We start from the raw sequence: 19,819 nt of genomic DNA on the forward strand, positions 1-19,819 counted from the left end.
GTGGGAAGACACCTGAGAGAAGAGACATGTTGACAATTTGTAGAATATGTGAGGCCATGCAATTAGAAACATTTTTGAAAAAGCCTGTTGGCAGAATATCAAGGCAGCAGAAGGAGGATTTCAGATGTTGTATAATGTCCTCCAAGTTTTTATGGTTAATAGGATCAAATTGTGTCATGCTATTTGAATTGACTTTAATTGGACACAGGGACAACACATATGCTGTACATGATACTGAGGCACTGATTGCATGTCTAATTTTCAGAATTTTGTCAGTGAAGAAGGAGGCAAATTCATTGTTCAGAGGCTACTGACACAGGAGGGTTTGTTAGCCTGTCAACAGTAGCAAACAAGGCACGTGCATTATTATTGTTTTTGTTGATCGTGTCAGAGAAGAAGGACCACCATTTGCATTTCTCAGTTGCTCTCAATGCGAAGATTATAGATGTCATAATGAACCTGGAGATTTGTTTTTCGCCACCTGCGTCCAGCTTTATGACTCTCTTTTTTCTATTCTTACCAGTGCGGAATTTCTCCATGGAGATCTTTTCTTACCAGATACAGCCTCCACCTTTGTAGGTGCAATGGCACCAATAACATTTGTAATTTTAGAATTGAAGTTATCTGAAAGCTCATTGACTGAGACCCAAGAGAGGGAGGGTGTGGAAGAGTGTTTTCATTAATGTAGCATTTTGTGATCACCTCTGTCTGAACATTTGTGTGCACGGAGATAGCACTCTCACACAGGAATGATCAGAGAGAGCAACATCAGTCACCACAACCTTGAAAATGTTCAGACCCTTGAAGTCCAGAGTGTGCCCCTTGTTGTGTGTGGGCTCTGTCACATGCTGAGTCAGTCTATAGTTATGTATGTAAAAATGTTTTTCCTGCCAAAGTCCTGATGTTTTAATAATGCTAAATTCAGTGTGTTAAAAGCATTATCTGCCAAATTTTCTGTGACAGGCTGTGGCTGACAAGGAATGGATTGCAGAATAGGTTGAATGCTTCCTGTTTCTTAGCAGATTCTCCATTCTTTTTCTATTACCTATCAAGACAGGAATTGAGAAAGCTACCGGCACACAGGGCCCCGGCTTGTCCTGGGAAGAGTCATGTGTATTTTGTACACAAGCAACTGGACGTGCTGACGTGCTAGGTGCAGATGTTAATTTTATACCATAACTCCAGATTATGAGTATAGGCACAACCCTCTAAGGCTATCGCTAGTGGGTTAATCCCTTCTTGCGCTTGTGCAGCACTGAAGATTTTTAATCCACGCCCACGTACTAAGTGGGCCCCACTTCGGTCTCACCTTGTTTATGAATTGGGCTGAGACTGGACAATTGGCTCCCAAGCTTTTTCTTCGGTCTGTTAAAGAAACCAGTGGGGCCCATTGCTTAGAGGGCTGCGCCTATAATCATAGAATCTGGAGTTACAGTACGTAACTAAAATTCTATTACATATAGACTTCGCCCTCTAAGGCTACCGCTAGTGAGATAAGGGTGAAGCAGGATGTGGTCCATGCCCCACTGGGCCCATTTGGTACCCACAAGCACAAACACACACCCACGTCACGAGAAATCAATAATACTTGCAATGACGCATCACAATCCATCAGTGCTCACAGGTGGCACAGAAACACTATAACACCTGTTATTCACTAAGAAGGAATGACACTGGAGAAAAAAACATAAAGCCTACAGGTGTGAGTAGCAGAGACGATGGTTATGCACTCTATTACTATTATTATCATTATTATTACTATCACTATCATTCCTATTATTAGTACTTTATTACTATCAATATTACCACTACCATTACATTATTATTTTAAAATTCTATATAAATACAATTTAATTTAATTGAATGATGGTGTACATGACTATGGCAACGGCTGCACATGTAGATGCAGCGGTTGGTAGCTCCTTCAAACTTCACTACATTTTTGTTTTAATCTGTTATTTTTTTGTGCTTTAATGCTGAAACATCATTGAATGATGTCTGATTGGAAGTGATTTAAAGGGCTAAGCCAAAATTGTCAAAATTGACTGGATCAGAAGATTTTGGCAACGGCTGTGCTTGCAGATGCTGCAGCCTGTAGGCTAGCTCCTTCAAACTACATTCAAGCTACATTCTTGTTTTTCAATTGTTTTTTTTTTTGTCATCATCGTTGTCATTGGAAAAGGAAGCTGAGGTTTGGATTAAAGAGCAGCGGACCTTGAGCCAGATCAACCGGACCAGATACCACAGCAGCTGCTGTGATCGCTCAAGAGGAGAGGAAAGACAGACAGGAAAGGAGCCATGCTAGCCCAGGTTGGACTTAAGGCTGCTCCTGGCTAATGTCTAGTCTGGATGAAATGGGACTCAGGCTGGCCAAGCAACGGGAATCAGAGACTGTTGTGCTAACATCTTTACAGAGACCTGCTCCATCAGCATCCTGGATCAAGCACTTGACCGGTGGACCGTGTTCCGAGCTGACAGAGTGCAAGACTCTGGCAAGATGAGAGGAGGAGGACTCTGTGTTTACATTGATGATGCTTGGTGCTCAAACGCATTCAAAGTGGATGGACACTGTCTTACAAATGTCAACCTTTTGTATATGATGATGTTCTATGTGTCTAGCATGAAGGGACTACAAACTCTAATTTCATTATACAACCTTGTGTTGTAAAGTAATAAATAAATTACCTTGTACCTTGTATCATCAGCGCTACATGAACCCACGTGGAGAAATCATATATCATACAACATCAATACTGGTGACTGACAGCAGGTCATGCAGCACTTTAATGCTTCTAACGTGTATATTTATGTTCTATGGTGTCACAAAGAGCTAACTAAAAAATAACTAATTATAAGTATTATAACTATTAGACTGAAAATCATCTGCATGTTATGAATGAATAACAGGTAGAGACAGGACGAAAAAGCCAGCACTAACCGGGCAAACGCAAACAGGTAAGATGTGAAAGTACCTTTAATGTGCATGTGAGCATGTGAGTGTTGTTTTAAGACAAAAAAAAGTGAACATATCCTTTAACACAAACAGTTCAATTCAATTTTATTTACCTAGCGCCAATTCATAACAGAAGTTATCTCATTGTACTTTTCCTATAGAGCAGGTCTAGACTGTACTTTTTATAATATTATTTACAGAGACCCAACAAATCCCACCATGAGCAAGCATGGGCTGTATCTTAAGCTTGTTATTTGCAAATGAGACTGGGCTGCATGTTGCCTAGTCCAGATCTTTGAATCCACCCACTCCAAGAGTTGACTACTTTTTGTTTGGCATCATGGCACGAAACAGCAGTTTCTTGGTTAAAAGCGAGAAGTGAAGCCAATGCAGAAGTGCCTTAAACATGCATTCTTTCTAATGACCAGCAGGGGGCGACTCCTTTGGTTGCAAAAAGAAGTCAGATTGTGTAGAAGTCTATGAGAAAATGATTCTGCTTCTCACTTGATGTATTACCTTAGTCAACGGTTTCTGGTCTCAATCGCTAGTTTCAAGTCTTCTTCAATACAGCATGATGTTCATTTTGTAAATTATGGTCCCATTTAGGGTAAAATGGACAACAAAGCAGGGTATGCTTTAGGGTGGGTCTACCTTGTGATTGACAAATCGCTACCAAGGTGACCTGTCAATCAGGATAGAGGCATAGCAATGCGAATCCATAGCAGTACATTTAAACAGCCGTGAACTTGTTTTGGTTGTTGCTTTTTTTTTGTCTTAGAACTTGGACTCTTTCACAGTGTGAATTCAGTTCATGAACATTAATTGTAACATTTTGTTCAGCGTTTGGTTGTACTAAAAGACACTCTAATGAGTCAGCTGTTCGTTATTTCAGGTAAGTACATTTTGTTTTAAGTCTGTTTTTTGTTAGCCAAAATTAGCATCACAGTTAGTATCACAGTTAACAGGAATTACGGATGCACCTTGCTAACCTAGCTAGTGCTAGTGTTAGCTGATAACTTTTATAGCGTTTTTTTTATAGCATTTGCTATGCTCCCCTCGTCCAAATATGGTCACTTCCGGTCACTGGTTACAAAAAAACAGGATGGCAACGGCCAAAATGCCAATCTCCAGGCTTCAAAATGGTAGTCCACAAACCAACGAGTGACTTTCTGATGCCCGAGTGACAAAAATGTTTAATAAGTCTGGCCCTAGATGTGAATCCTGTGGAACATATTTTCTATGGGTGCAAGTTTTCATTTAACATTATCTACATTTTTCAGTGTTTTCTGTCAGAAGATAGGTACAGAAGTCAGGATCATTTTCTCACTTTTATACAATCAGACTTCGTATTGCAATCAATGGAGTCACCCCCTGCTGGTCATTAGAAAGAATGCATGTTTAAGACACTTCCGCATTGGCTTCACTTTTCAGCCCCAGAGGTTGTCGCTTGGTCTGACATTGCCTCCACAAGGAGGATTAAATTTTCCCTAACATCATTTTAAGTCAGTTATGGCTGAAGTACCATTAGGCAGAGCTCGTGCCTCTAACACTTCCCAGTCATTCACTACGGCATAGCCAGCGATATGCTTGGTATCAGATGGCCTACAGACAGAACCATCAGTGTAGAGAATCAAATCAGAATTTGGAATTGGTGTCTGCAACAAGTCAGGCCTTGGGGATGAGGTCATTTCAATAGCAGTAACACAATCATGCTCATCTTCTAGGTCAATCATGGGGAGAAGAGTGGCTGGATTGAGTGGGGGTGAGCGTTTCAAAGTGATGTGGGATCTGGAAAGAATGATTGCCTTATAACCTGAGCTAAGGGTAGCTGTCATGTGCTGAGTAGCAGAGGTATTCAAAATATGCAGTACTGAATGCTGAACATGCACTACACTGTCATGAGCCAGTACAATGGGAGAAGATTTCTCAATCATTGTGGCCACTGCAGCCACTGATCTGAGGCAGCCTGGCATGCCAAGGATTACCAGTGAAAGTTGGGAAGAGTAATACGCAATGGGGCGGTAATGTGACCCATGTTTCTGCACCAGGATGCATGTGGCAAAACCATCCTTCTCATGAACATGCAGGCGAAACGGCAGATGATAATCAGGGGGCTGCGGTGAGAGCGTCCTTGAGATCTCGAAAAGCTTTGTGCATGTTCATTGTCCATTGGACAATGGGAGGGACTGCTTATGTAGTGGCAGCACGTAAAACAGAGTCCATAGCAGCATAATCAGCAACCCACTGTCTGCAGTAATTAGCCATGCCAAGGAATGAGTGGAGATCTTTCTTTGTCTAAGGAGGAGACATGCTATTCAGCAGCTTCACTCAGCCAATCTTTTAAGCAGCAGTATAGCGTCAGTGTGACAGGCCTCTTTTGAGGGTGATGCAATCAAAAGGTTATCAGCGTACTAAAAGCTTGACCTCCCCCTGATAACGGCAAATCTTCTACATCACGTTTTACCGCAGCATCGTGAACACCAGGACTTTCAACGAATCCTTGGACAAGGCACGTCCATGTTAATTGTTTACCTTTAAATGTGAATGCAACCAAATACTGGCTATCTGGATGCGACGGAATAGAAAAGAAAGCTGAGCACAAATCAATGACTGTGCAGTATGTTGAGTTAGAGGGCAATGATGCAAGAATACAATTTGTGTCAGGCACAACTGGAGTCATAGGCACAACAATGTTATTGATTGCCTGTAAATCTTGAACAAATCACCATTCAGCTTGGTCGTTTGGTTTTGGAATTGCAAAATGGGATTCCACAAACACACCTTGAGCAAGTAAAGATTGAACTACACCTTCAATTTCATCAACAGCTTTTTGAGGCAAATGATACTGTTTAATTCTTGGCAGCTGTGCATTAGCTTTAAGTGTCACTCTGTGAGGCAGAGCAGAATTTACAAATCCCACATGATTTTAATGTTTATCCCCAAAAAGGTTGGAACATCTGACAGTTCTGAAGAGGGCCCATGATGTACTGTGAGGGATGGCTGCTGTAACTCAAAATTACTGCAGTGTGATGTTTTCACTCAGTTGCACCATGTACAATTCATCACCCAGGCTTGTTATTGTTTTCGCTTGAGAGATGGTGGCAGCTTTTCTCAAGGCCTGGCAGCGAGCCACCATTTCTCCCACCTGTTTTTGTTCAAAGGCAGGGGAGACAGCCAGTCTGACATGTGGATGAGAATCATGTACATTAAACAATTCACTCTGCTTATCAGATAATTGAATTGGCAAGGCACACCCTTCGGAACCCATAAACAACTGCTCACATTCCAATTGGTCTTGTGAGTTTAACAATACATCTACTGTCTGTTTGTACTCTTCTGAAGGATTAAAGGCAGCTGTATGATGATAACTCAAGATAGGTCTCATAGCAGACATCAAAGACACACACGCTGGTGATGTTATAGCAATTGTCTGGATATTATGAGCAGTGAAGGTGTTGAAGTCTGGCAGCTTCCAGCAATACAAACAGTCCTCAGTAGATTGCAAATACTGAACTGCCTGTAAAGCCCTGTCATCAGGGATGGTAAGAAACAATCCATCTGGAGTACATTGAATAGTGGCATGCAATTTGCATAAAAGATTGTGTCCCATTAAATTAATTGGGCTCTTATCAGATATTATGAAAGAATGCTGCACTTCTGAACCTTCAACTGTCACATTAGTTTTGCTAGACATTGGCTCTGCCATAGGAACGCCTGACTCCTACAATTCACTTCAATTTAATTAAATTTTATTTATATAGTGCCAATTCAAAACGGAAGTTATCTCATTGAACTTTTCCTATAGAGCAGGCCTATACCATACTCTTTATAATATTATTTACAGAGACCCAACAAATCCCACCATGAGCAAGCACTTGGCGAGTGGCAAGGAAAAACCTCCTTTTAACAGGCAGAAACCTTGGGCAGAACCAGACTCAATGGTGGGCGGCCATCCGCCACTCCCATTTTGAGAGAGAGAGAGAAGTGGGGTGGGGGAGAGGGAAGTGCAATGCAAATTCCACCTAGAATATTAAAATAGTAATGTAATGGTAGTGGTAATATTAATATTAGTAAAGCAATAATAATAGGAATGATAGTCATAGGAATAATAATGACAATAATAGTAACAAAGCCAATAACAACAACTGTAGTAGCAGCTGTCAAGCAGGAACACGGGGGCAGCAGGTGGGCCACAACCAAAGATTGTGTATTGTAAAGTTAATATCTGTTACCTTAAGGAGTTGATTATATAAAGGTTGCCAGCATGAGTAAATGTAAACAATATTATCAATCCTGTGTGAAATAACCTTTGATGCGTTTTCAATAACACTCTTGACAAAAAATGTCTTTCCAAAATTTGAGGGCCCACTCACCACCAGACTAAACGGATGCTGCAGTCTGCCGTCAAACCCTTGGTCTGTTCTAGTTTCCATAAGGTAGTGTAGTATAATCAGACAACACCCTGCACTTATTGTACACGACCTGAACTTTCTTAAAAACTGAAAGTTCTTTTTATCACATTTGATGGTTTCAGACACAGTTGTCATGTGAGCATCAGTATTCTGATCGGTCACATCCATAGTCACTCATGAGTGACTACGGATACGTTTTTAAAGTTTAATGTCACACCTTTGCATTTGACCTATGTTTTACCATGTCTTGTGTGTGATAGGCAAAGCACTTAGGACCCCCGATACAAACTCTGTACTCAATCACCAGCACGCGATGCAAAAACAACACTGTCAGTGTCGCAATACAACACACATTCCTGTAATTTATCGAGCTCTCACTCTGGACCCCCTGCCGTCTGCATGAAGCCGCTGCACCATTGCCATTCATCTGAGATTAAACAAAATTGCTGCACATCATAATGATCACTTCAATCAATTCAATTTTATTTATATAGTGCCAACACAACAGAAGTTATCTCATTGCACTTTTCCTATAGAGCAGGTCTAGACCATACTCCTTATAAAAAAACCTTTTGTATCTCGTCTCCACATCATCAGATCTTTTCCACATTTCACGTTTCATAAGAGTCCTTGCCTAAAGACATGTATAGGCCAATACTGAATCATAGTCATAGTGCCACCTACTGGCAACAGGAAGTTACAGGCCCTATACTCTTACAAATTACTCCTAGCAGGTTAACCAGATCCACCTAGGTTTTAAGACCTCGATAATGCTAAATAGTGAAGCTTGTGGGTTTAATCAAACGCCATTGCCATGTTGGCTCATTATTCGCCATTAAACAGGAAGTTGTTGCAACTTTATGAAGCCAAAAAGCAGGGAAGTCAACCTAATTTCTTATCAAGACAAAAGGATTTTTGGGACAGAATTGGATTGTGTATCATCTACAGGAATGCATGAGTTCTGCTGATTTGTAATTTGGACCATCATCAATACCTTGAAACAAACAGATGTAGTAACAGCTGTATATCACAGCAGGGCAGTTTTGTAAAATGCTGTCTAGGAAATCAGCTGTGTCCTTACCAGATGACTGAGGAAAAATCTGATTGGACTGTGTGCATGCCTGTGTGTGTGGGGGGAAGAGAGAGAGTGCAAGTCAGAGAAATAGACACAGGGTTCTGTGCTAAAACCTACATACCAATAGAATACATACTCCCAGCCTGTTTGTTTACCATGTGATCTTGTTTCAGTGGTGGGTGTCTTCCATCTCTATGACAACCAGAGCTGTCTACACTGTACACAGGAAGCATGTCCGTGTTGGTGTGTGTGGTATGTTTCCTGTCCATTTTAAGTGATCTACGTGTGTGTATTGCCTTGTTATTAAAACCTTTTCCAGCAAAAGTGCTTTCAGCAGCGGTTGTCAATGTTGAAAATGCAGTACAAGTACCCAGAGTACCCAATATCATGGTGACATTAGCGTGTAAATATGGGACCTCAGGGAAAAAGTTTCTAAATTTGAGTTAATGTTGTCAGCTGTGCACATAAAGAGTGAATTTGGGTTGGGGGGGTATCTAAATGAAGAGTGTAATTTAACGTACTATATAAGGTTTTATGCCTGTGGTCAAGGAAGAATGATGAGATACACATTCCTGCTGACTGCAGACAGCGTGCCGTGAACATCAAATAAAAGGTGGCTGTGTGCCACAGTTTCACACCACTCCAGGGGTGTAATGGGAAAGAAAGGGTCGATTAGATATAGTATTATATATATTATATACAATGGTCAGTTACGGTTGGGTGGGCAGTTAATGTAATTGCATATGTATTTCTTGCAACCCAAGCCTACACAAAAAATCTGCCAATGTTTAACACATTTTGTAAAACAGCACTAGTTTGTACTTACTGAAAACAAATGAAAAGATGTCCTTAAATAAATACAATGATCATCCTAAAATAAAAACATAACATTGCCGATAAAGTAACTAATGAGACTTCACATTGGGAGTGTCATGGAATTTTCTTATATTATATGTATAAAAGCCACATCTGTAAGTACATTTTTCAAAAGTAAGCGCAATAAAGTCTAACTCAGTGAACTGTGTTTAAGATTTTAGAAAATTACAAAAGTTAGCAGTTTGATTAAATTGGAAACGGTGGGTAACTCCAGGGGAAACCCTTTTGTGGTTGTGCCAGACACAGACCAGACCCTCCGTGAGGTTAATCCTTAGGGAAGATGTTCTGTGACAGGTCACACAGGGGCCTGTTCTGATTAATCCAAGACCGATTGTGAGTTTGTGTCCTAGAGAGAGAGCAGGCTCTGTTTGCTTCTGGCTTCAGAGACCTGGAGATCAATTTTAAGTTGTGTACACAGGGTGAAATACTTTCTAAGTATTCACTTAATAAGCCGTTAGATTTACCAATGCTGACAAAGAAGAGTGTGGAACTTTGGATGCTGCTACTGTGTTTAATGAATTTGCATGTGTGTGCTTTGATTGTTTTAATGTCTCAATGTTTTAATTTGCATATTGTAAAATGGGTAACAATCAGTCCACAACAAAGGTTAAAAATAAAATCCCTCCACCTAAAGTACAACATAACGTTAAGAAAGCAAAACCTAAAGGACAAGCTGCCACTGTTAAGCAGTCTGAGCCAAAGCCACAACTGCAACCCCAGAATACTGGCTGAAACGAATGTGGATTCTGGTAACAGAAATCCAGCTTGGAATTTCAAATACATGAAGGAATGCTTTGCAGTTTGGTCTGAAGCAGCATATCAGCGTTGCGGTGTGAGTGTGAATGAAAAGAGCTGTGAGTGGATGTCTGAGGAGTTGAAAGGTGCTATAGAACAAAGTTCTAAATATATTGCAGCTCGTCATATTCCATTATTGGATACTGTGTTTCAGACTACAGCTACAGAGATGACACGGAATAAACAGCGTTACTCTAATGATGTTGAAGCATGCTCTAGATCTTTAATGTATGGTTGGGCAAAGTGCCATGGTAAAACTCCATCCCCAGAGTGTCTGATGGCAATGTTAGCTGAAGTTGGTGTGTCTCTCCCTGTACAAGTGATAGGCAATCAAGATGTTCCGCTATACCCGAAAGTGTCTAATGAAGGTGCTGCAGAGAACAGGCAGTAAGTGAGAAAACGATTTTCTTCTATATGCTACAGCTGCTATAGTCCAGGCTAGAAAGAAAGACAGAAAAAGTGGCTCAGGCACAGCGCGATGGACAGGTAGTGCAGAGGGAATAGGAGATGGAGCAACTTGCTCAGGTTCAGCAGAACAGCCAGAGACATCTAAAAGGCAGGAGCCTGACACTGACAAAGACCAGGGTGATACTTCAGCAGCAGGGCCAGGAATAGATCTTCACACACACAGCTAGTGCACCAGCAGGGCAGAAAATATAGACACTGAAGCTGCCCCCTCACACCACAGAAACATACGGTGGCCGGGAAGTGCAAAACAACATTACAAAGTGTGAAACACTTTTACAAAGTTCGAGACAAATTTACATTTTGGAAAACATTTTTACCTATCATAAAACACAATTACATGGGGAAAAACACTTTTACCAAGGATGAAACAAATTTACATTTTAGAAAACAAATTAACGAGACGAAAAACACTTTTACCAGTCCCGAAACAAATTTACAATGACAGATTCTTCACGGAAAGGGAATGTACCATACACCGGAAGTGACACGGTGAAAGGTGTTGTTGTTGGTGAGCGCGGTAAATTCGTGTTGTGGTTGTGGAGTTAATGGCGTAAATAAAGTTTATGGTGACCGAACATGGACTGCGGCCGAGGGATGTTTTGCCCGTTTTGTGGCAAACACATGAGCAGCTTAACGCGGTTTTGCTTTTCGTGTGTTTGGAGTTTCTAAAGGACGCGGACCAGACGGAAACACCAGACATACTTCATCAATGTGTTCAATATTTTAACGAGGGCCACTCGTACGCAGTAATCGTGGACATGATGTCAAGTCTACACGGTGTAAACATCAGCTTGAGGACTCTTAAAAGTAAACTGAACGAAGCCGGGTTGTACCGCAGAAAGGATTATTCCTCTCCAAACTCCGTGAGTAACGCCATCAGATTGGAACTTCGTGGACCTGGACAACTATTTGGCTACCGTGACGATGTGGCAAATACTTAAACAAAAGTACAATTTTCGAGTGAAGAGAGATGATGTGATGAATTTGCTCCGGGAGCTTAATCCTCGAGGGTGTGAGAGCAGAACACGCAGAAGGTTTACAAGAAGAACCTACCACTCAATGGGACCTAACTATATGTGGCATGCAGATGGCTATGATAAACTTAAGCCATTCGGTTTGGCCATATCGGGATGCATAGATGGATTTTCACGTAAAGTACTGTGGCTTGAATGTGGACCAACAAATAATAACCCAACAGTGATTGCTCACTATTTCATGTCATGTGTGCGAAACCTCGGTGTCATCCCCATGAGACTGAGGACTGATTATGCACTGAGAACGGCATAATGGCTGCAATTCAATGTATGCTACGCCACCATCACAGTGACTACTACTCTGGTGCGTCCAGCCACATGTACGGCTCATCTACAAATAACCAGCGTATTGAGTCCTGGTGGTCTATATTTAGAAAGGGAAGGTGAGTGGTCTTCATAAAGGGTCATTGTGTCTTTTGGTCATTCGATTTTCTTCTCAGAAACGAGTAATGAAAAACAAAAAAACGAGCACAATAAAGATCAATACAAAATATAAAACAAATACAGCCCGCCAGGAAAAGTAGTTGTTCCTGAAAAGACAATCGAATGACCAAAAGATGCAGACCATAAATTTCATTACGACTAACCTTTGATTTTATTATTCAAACTTATGTGTATATGCTTAAAAGTATAACTACAATTTGTATCAATTTCTATAGGTCTCAGTTCTGGATGGATTTATTTGCAGACCTTAGAGAAGCCGGATACTTCAACGGGAGTCATGAGCATCAGTGCCTATTGAGACATTGCTTTGGTGATGTTATTCAGAAGGACTTGGATGAGTGTGTGAGACTGTGGAACAGTCACAGGATTCGCCCTTCCAGAACAGCAGCATGTCCAGGAGGAGTGCCCAATGAACTCTACTACTTACCACACAGGTGATACATTGGTAATAAACAGATAAAAGTATTATTCTGACGTTTTAGCTTAAATGAAAAGAAATACTTATGTTTTCTATTTAACATAGGTTTGGCTCCAGAGACTGCGGATTTCAAATTGAACAGGCTGAACTGGATGCCCTTCCTGAGGCTAGCTTGTCAATGACTCCTTGTGGGGACCCAAACATGCAGGAGTACTTGGACTTTGCCATGGGACACAATCAGTTACAGAAGCCAGAGAACTGGGAGTCTGCATCAGAACTGTACATGAAACTAAAAGAAATGGCTCAGCTATGAAATGATCAAAAAGGGAGGGTTTTTTGTAGTGGTGGAATACTGTTGTCTGTCTGAACACAATGTTTATGAATCTGTCACCCACAGCTTAATTGTTTTTAAGTGTGAAGTAAATTAATCAAAAATAGTAATAAGTATTTATTACATTTTTGTAGTATAGAAAACAATACTTCTTGAACTACTTGTTTCTTTATCTAAAACAGTGATTCACAGAGAGATCCCAGTTTGAGAGTCACGAATCTAAAACATTTTCAAAATGTTAACAGTGAGAAAAACATGCTCACATACTGTTACATTATAAAAACAATTTTGGTAACTGCACTTTAAAGTGAACCTTTAACAACAATGTTTTCAGAGTCTTAACTCTAGGGTTTATCCATCATTTAGCTTAAAAACAGCCAAATCCCGGACTATTTTGAATTCCAAAGTCCATTTGTGACTTAAACAAAGTGTATGAGTCTAGGAGTGGTAATTTCAAGGAGTTTGTACATGTATTTGCCATTGGGAACGCAGAGTCATCCAGGAACTCTATTTGTGGCAGTGGTTCCAAGCCAGATGGGGGAAGTGAAGACAGCCCAGTAGCAAACATCAAAACATCTTCCACAGACACAGCAGCCTGGCCTTCTGCAAGAAAAAAACAATTCAGATACATAATTAGGGGTTCAAGCTCAATGAGCTGAAACCCTATTGTAATTGTACTGATTTTTATTATTAGGGTTTTTTTATTATAAGTTTTCTGGCCTGTAATCACGTGATGCATATCATTTGATAGATATCCTCATACTGAACAACTTTGCCCCAAGTACTACTGCTGTCAGTCAAATTGTTCATCAGAAATTTGCTATCATCTTAAAAACCTACTTGCGCGAACTAGTCCTAGATTTGCTTAAAGGCCGGAAATGCTTGAACGCCGATAAATGCTGCTTGCAGCTTTAATTTCCATGTGTTTTCTTAACTAGTTATAAAAAAACAAATAAACGAACAAACCTTCACAATCAAGGAGATAGTCGGCCCAGTAGCCCATGGTTTGACTTTCTTTAAGTCTTCGATTACTCCCCGAAGGACTAAGGCCAGGTTTGAAGAGTATCTCAAGGTCAAAAGCAGTGAGTTGCTTTTCAGAGGGGCTCAGGGCAGGGGCCAGCAAAGTAGGGTGTTGCTGTAGTGCAGTCAAAAACTCCAGGGTTGAAAGACCCTCCCTGAATCTACAGAGGGAACAAAAACATTGTTTCACTGCTGTGTAGTGGCAACTGAATTTAAATTAAAGAAAACTATTAAATATTCTTTTCTCTATAATTACTATCCACCTTAACAAACGGACATTTGGGGGGAAAAATGGTTGTGTTGAAAATTGATTTAAAGAACCCTGTTTTCACATTGCACATTAAAAGTTAATTGTTACAAACTAAGTACTACCCACAGAAACAGAAGACTGGAACGACACAGATGGCTGGGTGGCTCCAGCACTTACAAAGTCTACATGCCCCGTGCACTTTTTCAAAACTTTGTTGTGTTATAGATTCAATTTAAAATAGTAATATTAATCTTTTTCCTCATCAGTATACACACAATACGTCAATGACAATGCAAAACAGTTTTTTTTAGAAATTATAGCCAATTTAATAAAAAAAAGAAAAAAAAAAGAAATATCACATTCACATAAGTTAATGAACCCTTTTCTTAGTATGCTGTTGAACCACCTTTGGAATAATTCCAGCCTGGATTCCTTGTGTATGAAGCTTCAGGCTTTACACACCCATCAACATCAGCACACTCTTATATCTGCTTTTATATTATATTATATTATATTATATTATATTATATTATATAATAACCTATATAACCCTTTAATTCAATTCAATTATATTTATAGTATCAAATCATAACAAGAGTCATCTCAAGGCACTTTACAGACAGAGCAGGTCTAGACCACACTATAATATACAAAGACCCAACAATTCTAGTAATTCCCACCACACCAATCAGGGCAGGAATAGCTTCAGATGGAAATGACACTGGCACAGTATAGAGCAGGTGGTTGGATAAACAGCAGCAAGTCATCAAGGTTTTGATGGATCAAGTGAGCCTCAAGCCATCACTCTGCTGCCAGATGTGCAGTAGAGGTGGATGGATCATTTTAAGGGGTAACTGGACTGATTTTCCTCTTGGACTCTATGGAGGAGTTAGTCAGGAGGAAAACCCTGAGATCTAATTTCTGTTTTTGCTTTGTCATTATGATGTATTGTGTGTAGATTGATGAGGAAAAAGATTAATATCTATTTTAAATTGAATCTATAAACATGTGTAGACTTAATGAAGGCACTTACAAATTTTGTCACAGTGACAAATTGGTAACGGATATACATGCTTGCATAAACCAAAGATGGGGACCCTGAGGTATTTCAAACTAAAAATTCTTATATAAATACATAAAAAAGAAGAAAATCTCATCACTACAAATATCATCTTACCTGTCAATTACAGATGAGTTCCGTTCAATAACATACCATTGGAGGTAGTCTGAAACAATCTCTCTCTTTTCTTCCACAGTAGCCACATGTCTCAGACACCCTGCTTTCTGTAACATTGTGCTGTGTCTCATCATACATTCGTGCAGAGCATCCAATAAAGCAGCATTCTCAATCTGAAACATGAAAAGGGGCATAAACACCCCAGTCAATAACTGTAAGCACTGTATCTCTTTGCCTATTTTTAATGAGATACATACACAGCATAGTGTAATCTTACACCATCAAAAACTGATAAATTAATGAAACAAATTCTGTACTGGATATAGGAAGTAAACACTGTCTCAAAACACTGCAGGAACTATGTAAAACCCTGCCCTACCATACCGTAGCCTTATGCTATTCTCACCTCTTGCAAAGCTTTCCCTATTTCTTCATCAGTTATTAAATTAATTGGTGCTTTGAATGAAGGCTGGCCTGCAAGATAATGTACAAGATCTTTCGACAGGAAATGGGGTCCTGGACCTCCATGCACAACTGACACAGCAATCATCTTTCCTGCCAGGTAGTATTCATCCTCCCTAACAGCTGTGAATGAATTCAAATTGCAAAATTAAAACAAACAATGCATTATATACTGTAATATACAAGCATTTGTCATGTGATATATATGGTCAATGATCATTAACCAACCATTAGTAGCCTATAGTACACATCTAACCCATATGCATACCATTTGCATTGTAGACCAAGAATCGATGCCCTTCTGGTCCATCAAAAATGGGCCGGTCTTTTAGGTGTTTCATTAGTAGAGTTAAAAACTCTCGTCTTGGACCACCAGTGTCAATTCCCTCTTCCAGAACACCAGTATCATCAGTAAATCTTACCAGCATGTCACAGGTTTCAGAATATGTTGTACGCTTGAAACCTCTGACTGCCCCATCCCAAACATTAGCCCTTGAGATGTTGAACCGGCTGACTCTTTTATGATCAATAGGAAGCGACAGGTTTGCTATGATGTCAGGTAATGTAATGTCCGTCTCCTCCCTGTAATGACAAAAAGTGACTTCATTTGAGGATATTCCAGATATACCAGAACTATTGTACAGTAAAAAAACAGGAGTGCTATAGTCAAATAGTCATATTACATTGCTGTGTGTTGGAAATTCTTCACATTGACAGCAACTGGCTCTTCATCCTCTTGCTCAACATTTGGTGAATACAGGTCTGTGTATTTACTGTAGGGAAATTATATTATTATTAATTACATTTCCATGTTAAAACATCTTACAAACAAAAATGTCCTCCCCATGTAATCAGTTAAATAAATTTAAATTATGTCAGTCATTATGATTTTTTTATTTACCTGTAGCAAGAAGTTTTTTCTGGATTTTTTTCAGGTGGATCCAGATCCTCAGCATCAGATATTACTATCTGAAAAAAAAAGAAAAAAGATTAAAATGTCTGAAACAACACTGAAAGCAAGAAACCTCATGGTGCCAGTCTGCCTTATTACCTGTCCTGGCTGAATTGTTGATGAATGTCCTGGTGCATCTCTGAAACATGATAAAACATAGAAATTATTAGCTCCATGATAAAGGCTATAATCTAGTTTTGAGTAAAAGGTAGTAGTAGAGGGAACAGAAAGATTTAAAAAAAAAAAAGATTATTTTGTTATAAATCACATTACACATATGGTATTTTCTGTTTCAAGTTCATCAGAGCGAATTCTCTGATCACATCAGCAACTTAAAGACAGATTATTTAAAAGTACTCTCATGCAATTTGGCATCTAGCCTTTGTCAGCGAGTCAAACGGATGAAATGAGAGACAATGGGTCTTTTCTAGTGGCCAAGGTGTTCTGGGCTAGAGTGGGTGTTTCAGACATCTTAAAACCAGCAGGTGTCCTTCAGGCCTACAGTCAAATCATGTAAACATTATGTATACACCAAGACACAGCCAAGATTCCTATTGGTTGATTACCACTAGAAAAAACAAACAAACATTGTCTTTCATTACATCCCCCCACTTCATTCTCACATGTTTTTTTAATGGTTTGGTTAAATTTGTCATTTGTGTTTTTTCACCTGCAAGAGCATATTGTTATGATTTTAGGACACACCAATAAGCTCTTGCAGGTGAATTAAGTAAAGCTCACACAAGCAGTTGTGGGTCCTTTAGGTAGGGAGCGAGGGGGCACCTCAGTCAGTTACAGAAACAGCCGATAGCATGTAGCAACGTTGAGCTTATGTGCGGTCTTGCTGTATTTCCAGGTGAACAAAAGTGGTAAAACATCTCCAAAACAGCAATATAAATGTAGAATGTGTATGTGAATAAGTCGTGAAATATCTGCTAGTAGTTTTATCACAATTTTGTGATTTAAATGAAGAAAAAAAAAGTTAAATTGCCCGTTACCCGGTAGTGAAAGCACTGTAGCCCAATAAGATATGGGTTATTATTATTATTTCCAGTCAAGAAGTAAAGAAATAATTTCAACATGCACACCTGAAAGTTCCTTTGTGTACAAGTGTGCAACACCTACCTTTCATCTTCCAGTTTGAGTTTGGGAGTACTTCGATTTTGTGGTTCAAAAACCTGAGAGGAAACGGATAAAATTATCAACAATTTTCAACAGCTTCCATTATTGTTCCATTACCACATACAGCATATATCAATGCTGATTGGTTTCCTGTGTTACTGTATAATAGTTACTGCAAAATAATCAAAACAAACCTTTTTCCACTAAATTATTGACCAGGACAAAGATTTTATGTATAAAATCCAATGCACATCTAATACAAACATACATAAATATATACAAATAGAAATAACTGATGTACCAAAGTGTCAGCTCGATTGAATTCAGCTGTGCTCCTTGTTGTGATGACAATTTCAGAATCAGAATCAGAGTCTGAGGTATCATCCACTGAAAAAAATAAATCAAACAAACATTATCTATCCTCCAGCAGAGTATCAAAATATGTAAAAAATATTGAATCATGAGATGCACTAACCTCTTTTATAGTGTTTTTCTAGGCAAATGAAAAAAGTGATCCTGGAATATGTCTTTCCTATTTCCTTTTTATATTCTGCCAATTTGAATGGCCTTTCTGACCCAGGCACATGGACCACCTCTGAGCAGTCTGGATACAAAAGGACGTAAGGTCCTTCGTGCATGTCCTTGTTAAATGTTCTCATTTTCTGTACAGCTTGTTTCAGTAGATCAGGTGCTGCTACCTCCGGGTCTGCAAATAACGGGAGTGTTTTCCCTCTTTGAGGTTTTAAATCGATTCCATCAGTTTCATGCGGCACCATCAATCCTACATTTATCTAGTAAAATAACAAAGATATATAATTAATGTATACATAGGTAAAATAAATACACACATACACACAAATACATATAGAGCATTGCAAAATTTTATAGGACGGTCAGTACAACTTACCTGGACGTGTTTTCTTTCTTTAGGCTTAAATCTTCCTTTTGGCCCAAAGTTAAAAGACTGCCCTTCTTTTGACTTCGAGCTTCTGTACTCCATGAACTGTTTGTATGATGGGCATGGCTGTTCTGCTGAAATGGAGAGAGTTCCGTTTCAAAACAGAAAGTTATAAGCCGCTCAAAAAATCATTATTAGCATTACTGATTTTTATTCACATGGCCTCAGATAGCTAGCGTTTTGCTACACTAAAAAAATAACAAATAACAACTTACTTTGCTTAGCACAGTCCGGCTGTCGAGACGTCCCCTGTGTTTCCGTCTGGTCCGCGTCCTTTAGAAACTCCAAACACCGACCACACGAAAAGCAAAACCGCGTTAAGCTGCTCATGTGTTTGCCACAAAACGGGCAAAACATCCCTCGGCCGCAGTCCATGTTCTGTCACCATAAACTTTATTTACGCCATTAACTCCACAACCACAACACGAATTTACCGCGCTCACCAACAACAACACCTTTCACCGTGTCACTTCCGGTGTATGGTACATTCCCTTTCCGTGAAGAATCTGTCATTGTAAATTTGTTTCGGGACTGGTAAAAGTGTTTTTCGTCTCGTTAATTTGTTTTCTAAAATGTAAATTTGTTTCATCCTTGGTAAAAGTGTTTTTCCCCATGTAATTGTGTTTTATGATAGGTAAAAATGTTTTCCAAAATGTAAATTTGTCTCGAACTTTGTAAAAGTGTTTCACACTTTGTAATGTTGTTTTGCACTTCCCGGCCACCGTAGGAAACATGGTGTACTTCATTTTCTCATTCGAAGCTGGTCAGAAAATTAACAGAGATACATCACCCGCTGATCATCCTGCAGATCGCACTAGGTCGAAACAATAAGGTTGTCCGCGCAAATCCTAAAATCATGATTGGCGATGTCGCTGTATGTAAGACATTGACCCCAGCTGAGATTATGGATATGACTAGAAAGGCGCCCAATCCCATTAATTGCCCAAATGAGTATTTGATTTGGCTTACTCAGGTGTGTACTGTCTACAATTGTCTAGTGCCTGATGTGAAACAACTGATATCATTTATGGTACTTAATGGATGGTGTGCAAAGATGAGGTCACTTTTCTTG

The 19,819-nt window shown here is 39.6% G+C and overlaps 1 protein-coding gene across 1 annotated transcript; it reads right to left on the reverse strand.

The window, feature by feature from the left end:
- Positions 1 to 13,137: 13,137 nt before the first annotated feature.
- Positions 13,138 to 18,789, reverse strand: LOC122871169 (G2/M phase-specific E3 ubiquitin-protein ligase-like). Its single transcript, XM_044185920.1, has 12 exons — positions 18,697 to 18,789; positions 18,265 to 18,580; positions 18,091 to 18,176; positions 17,793 to 17,845; positions 16,767 to 16,806; positions 16,617 to 16,684; positions 16,399 to 16,488; positions 15,984 to 16,297; positions 15,660 to 15,838; positions 15,254 to 15,426; positions 13,773 to 13,987; positions 13,138 to 13,409 (listed from the first exon to the last, which is right to left on the reverse strand). The coding sequence occupies exons 1-12, from the start codon at positions 18,787 to 18,789 to the stop codon at positions 13,174 to 13,176; spliced, it is 1,863 nt and encodes a 620-aa protein (XP_044041855.1). The 3' UTR covers positions 13,138 to 13,173.
- Between the last annotated feature and the right edge of the window lie 1,030 nt (positions 18,790 to 19,819).

Source organism: Siniperca chuatsi, linkage group LG23, assembly GCF_020085105.1.
Source record: "Siniperca chuatsi isolate FFG_IHB_CAS linkage group LG23, ASM2008510v1, whole genome shotgun sequence".
Taxonomy (NCBI): Eukaryota; Metazoa; Chordata; class Actinopteri; order Centrarchiformes; family Sinipercidae; genus Siniperca; species Siniperca chuatsi.

Coding starts and splice junctions, on each gene's coding strand:
- LOC122871169 (XM_044185920.1), bottom strand. CDS start 18,789: ATGGAGTACAGAAGCTCGAAGTCAAAAGAAGGGCAGTCTTTTAACTTT. Junction 16,807..17,792: donor CTCAAACTGGAAGATGAAAG/GTAGGTGTTGCA, acceptor ATCATGTTTCAG/AGATGCACCAGGACATTCAT. Junction 13,410..13,772: donor CTATCTCCTTGATTGTGAAG/GTTTGTTCGTTT, acceptor TTTTTCTTGCAG/AAGGCCAGGCTGCTGTGTCT.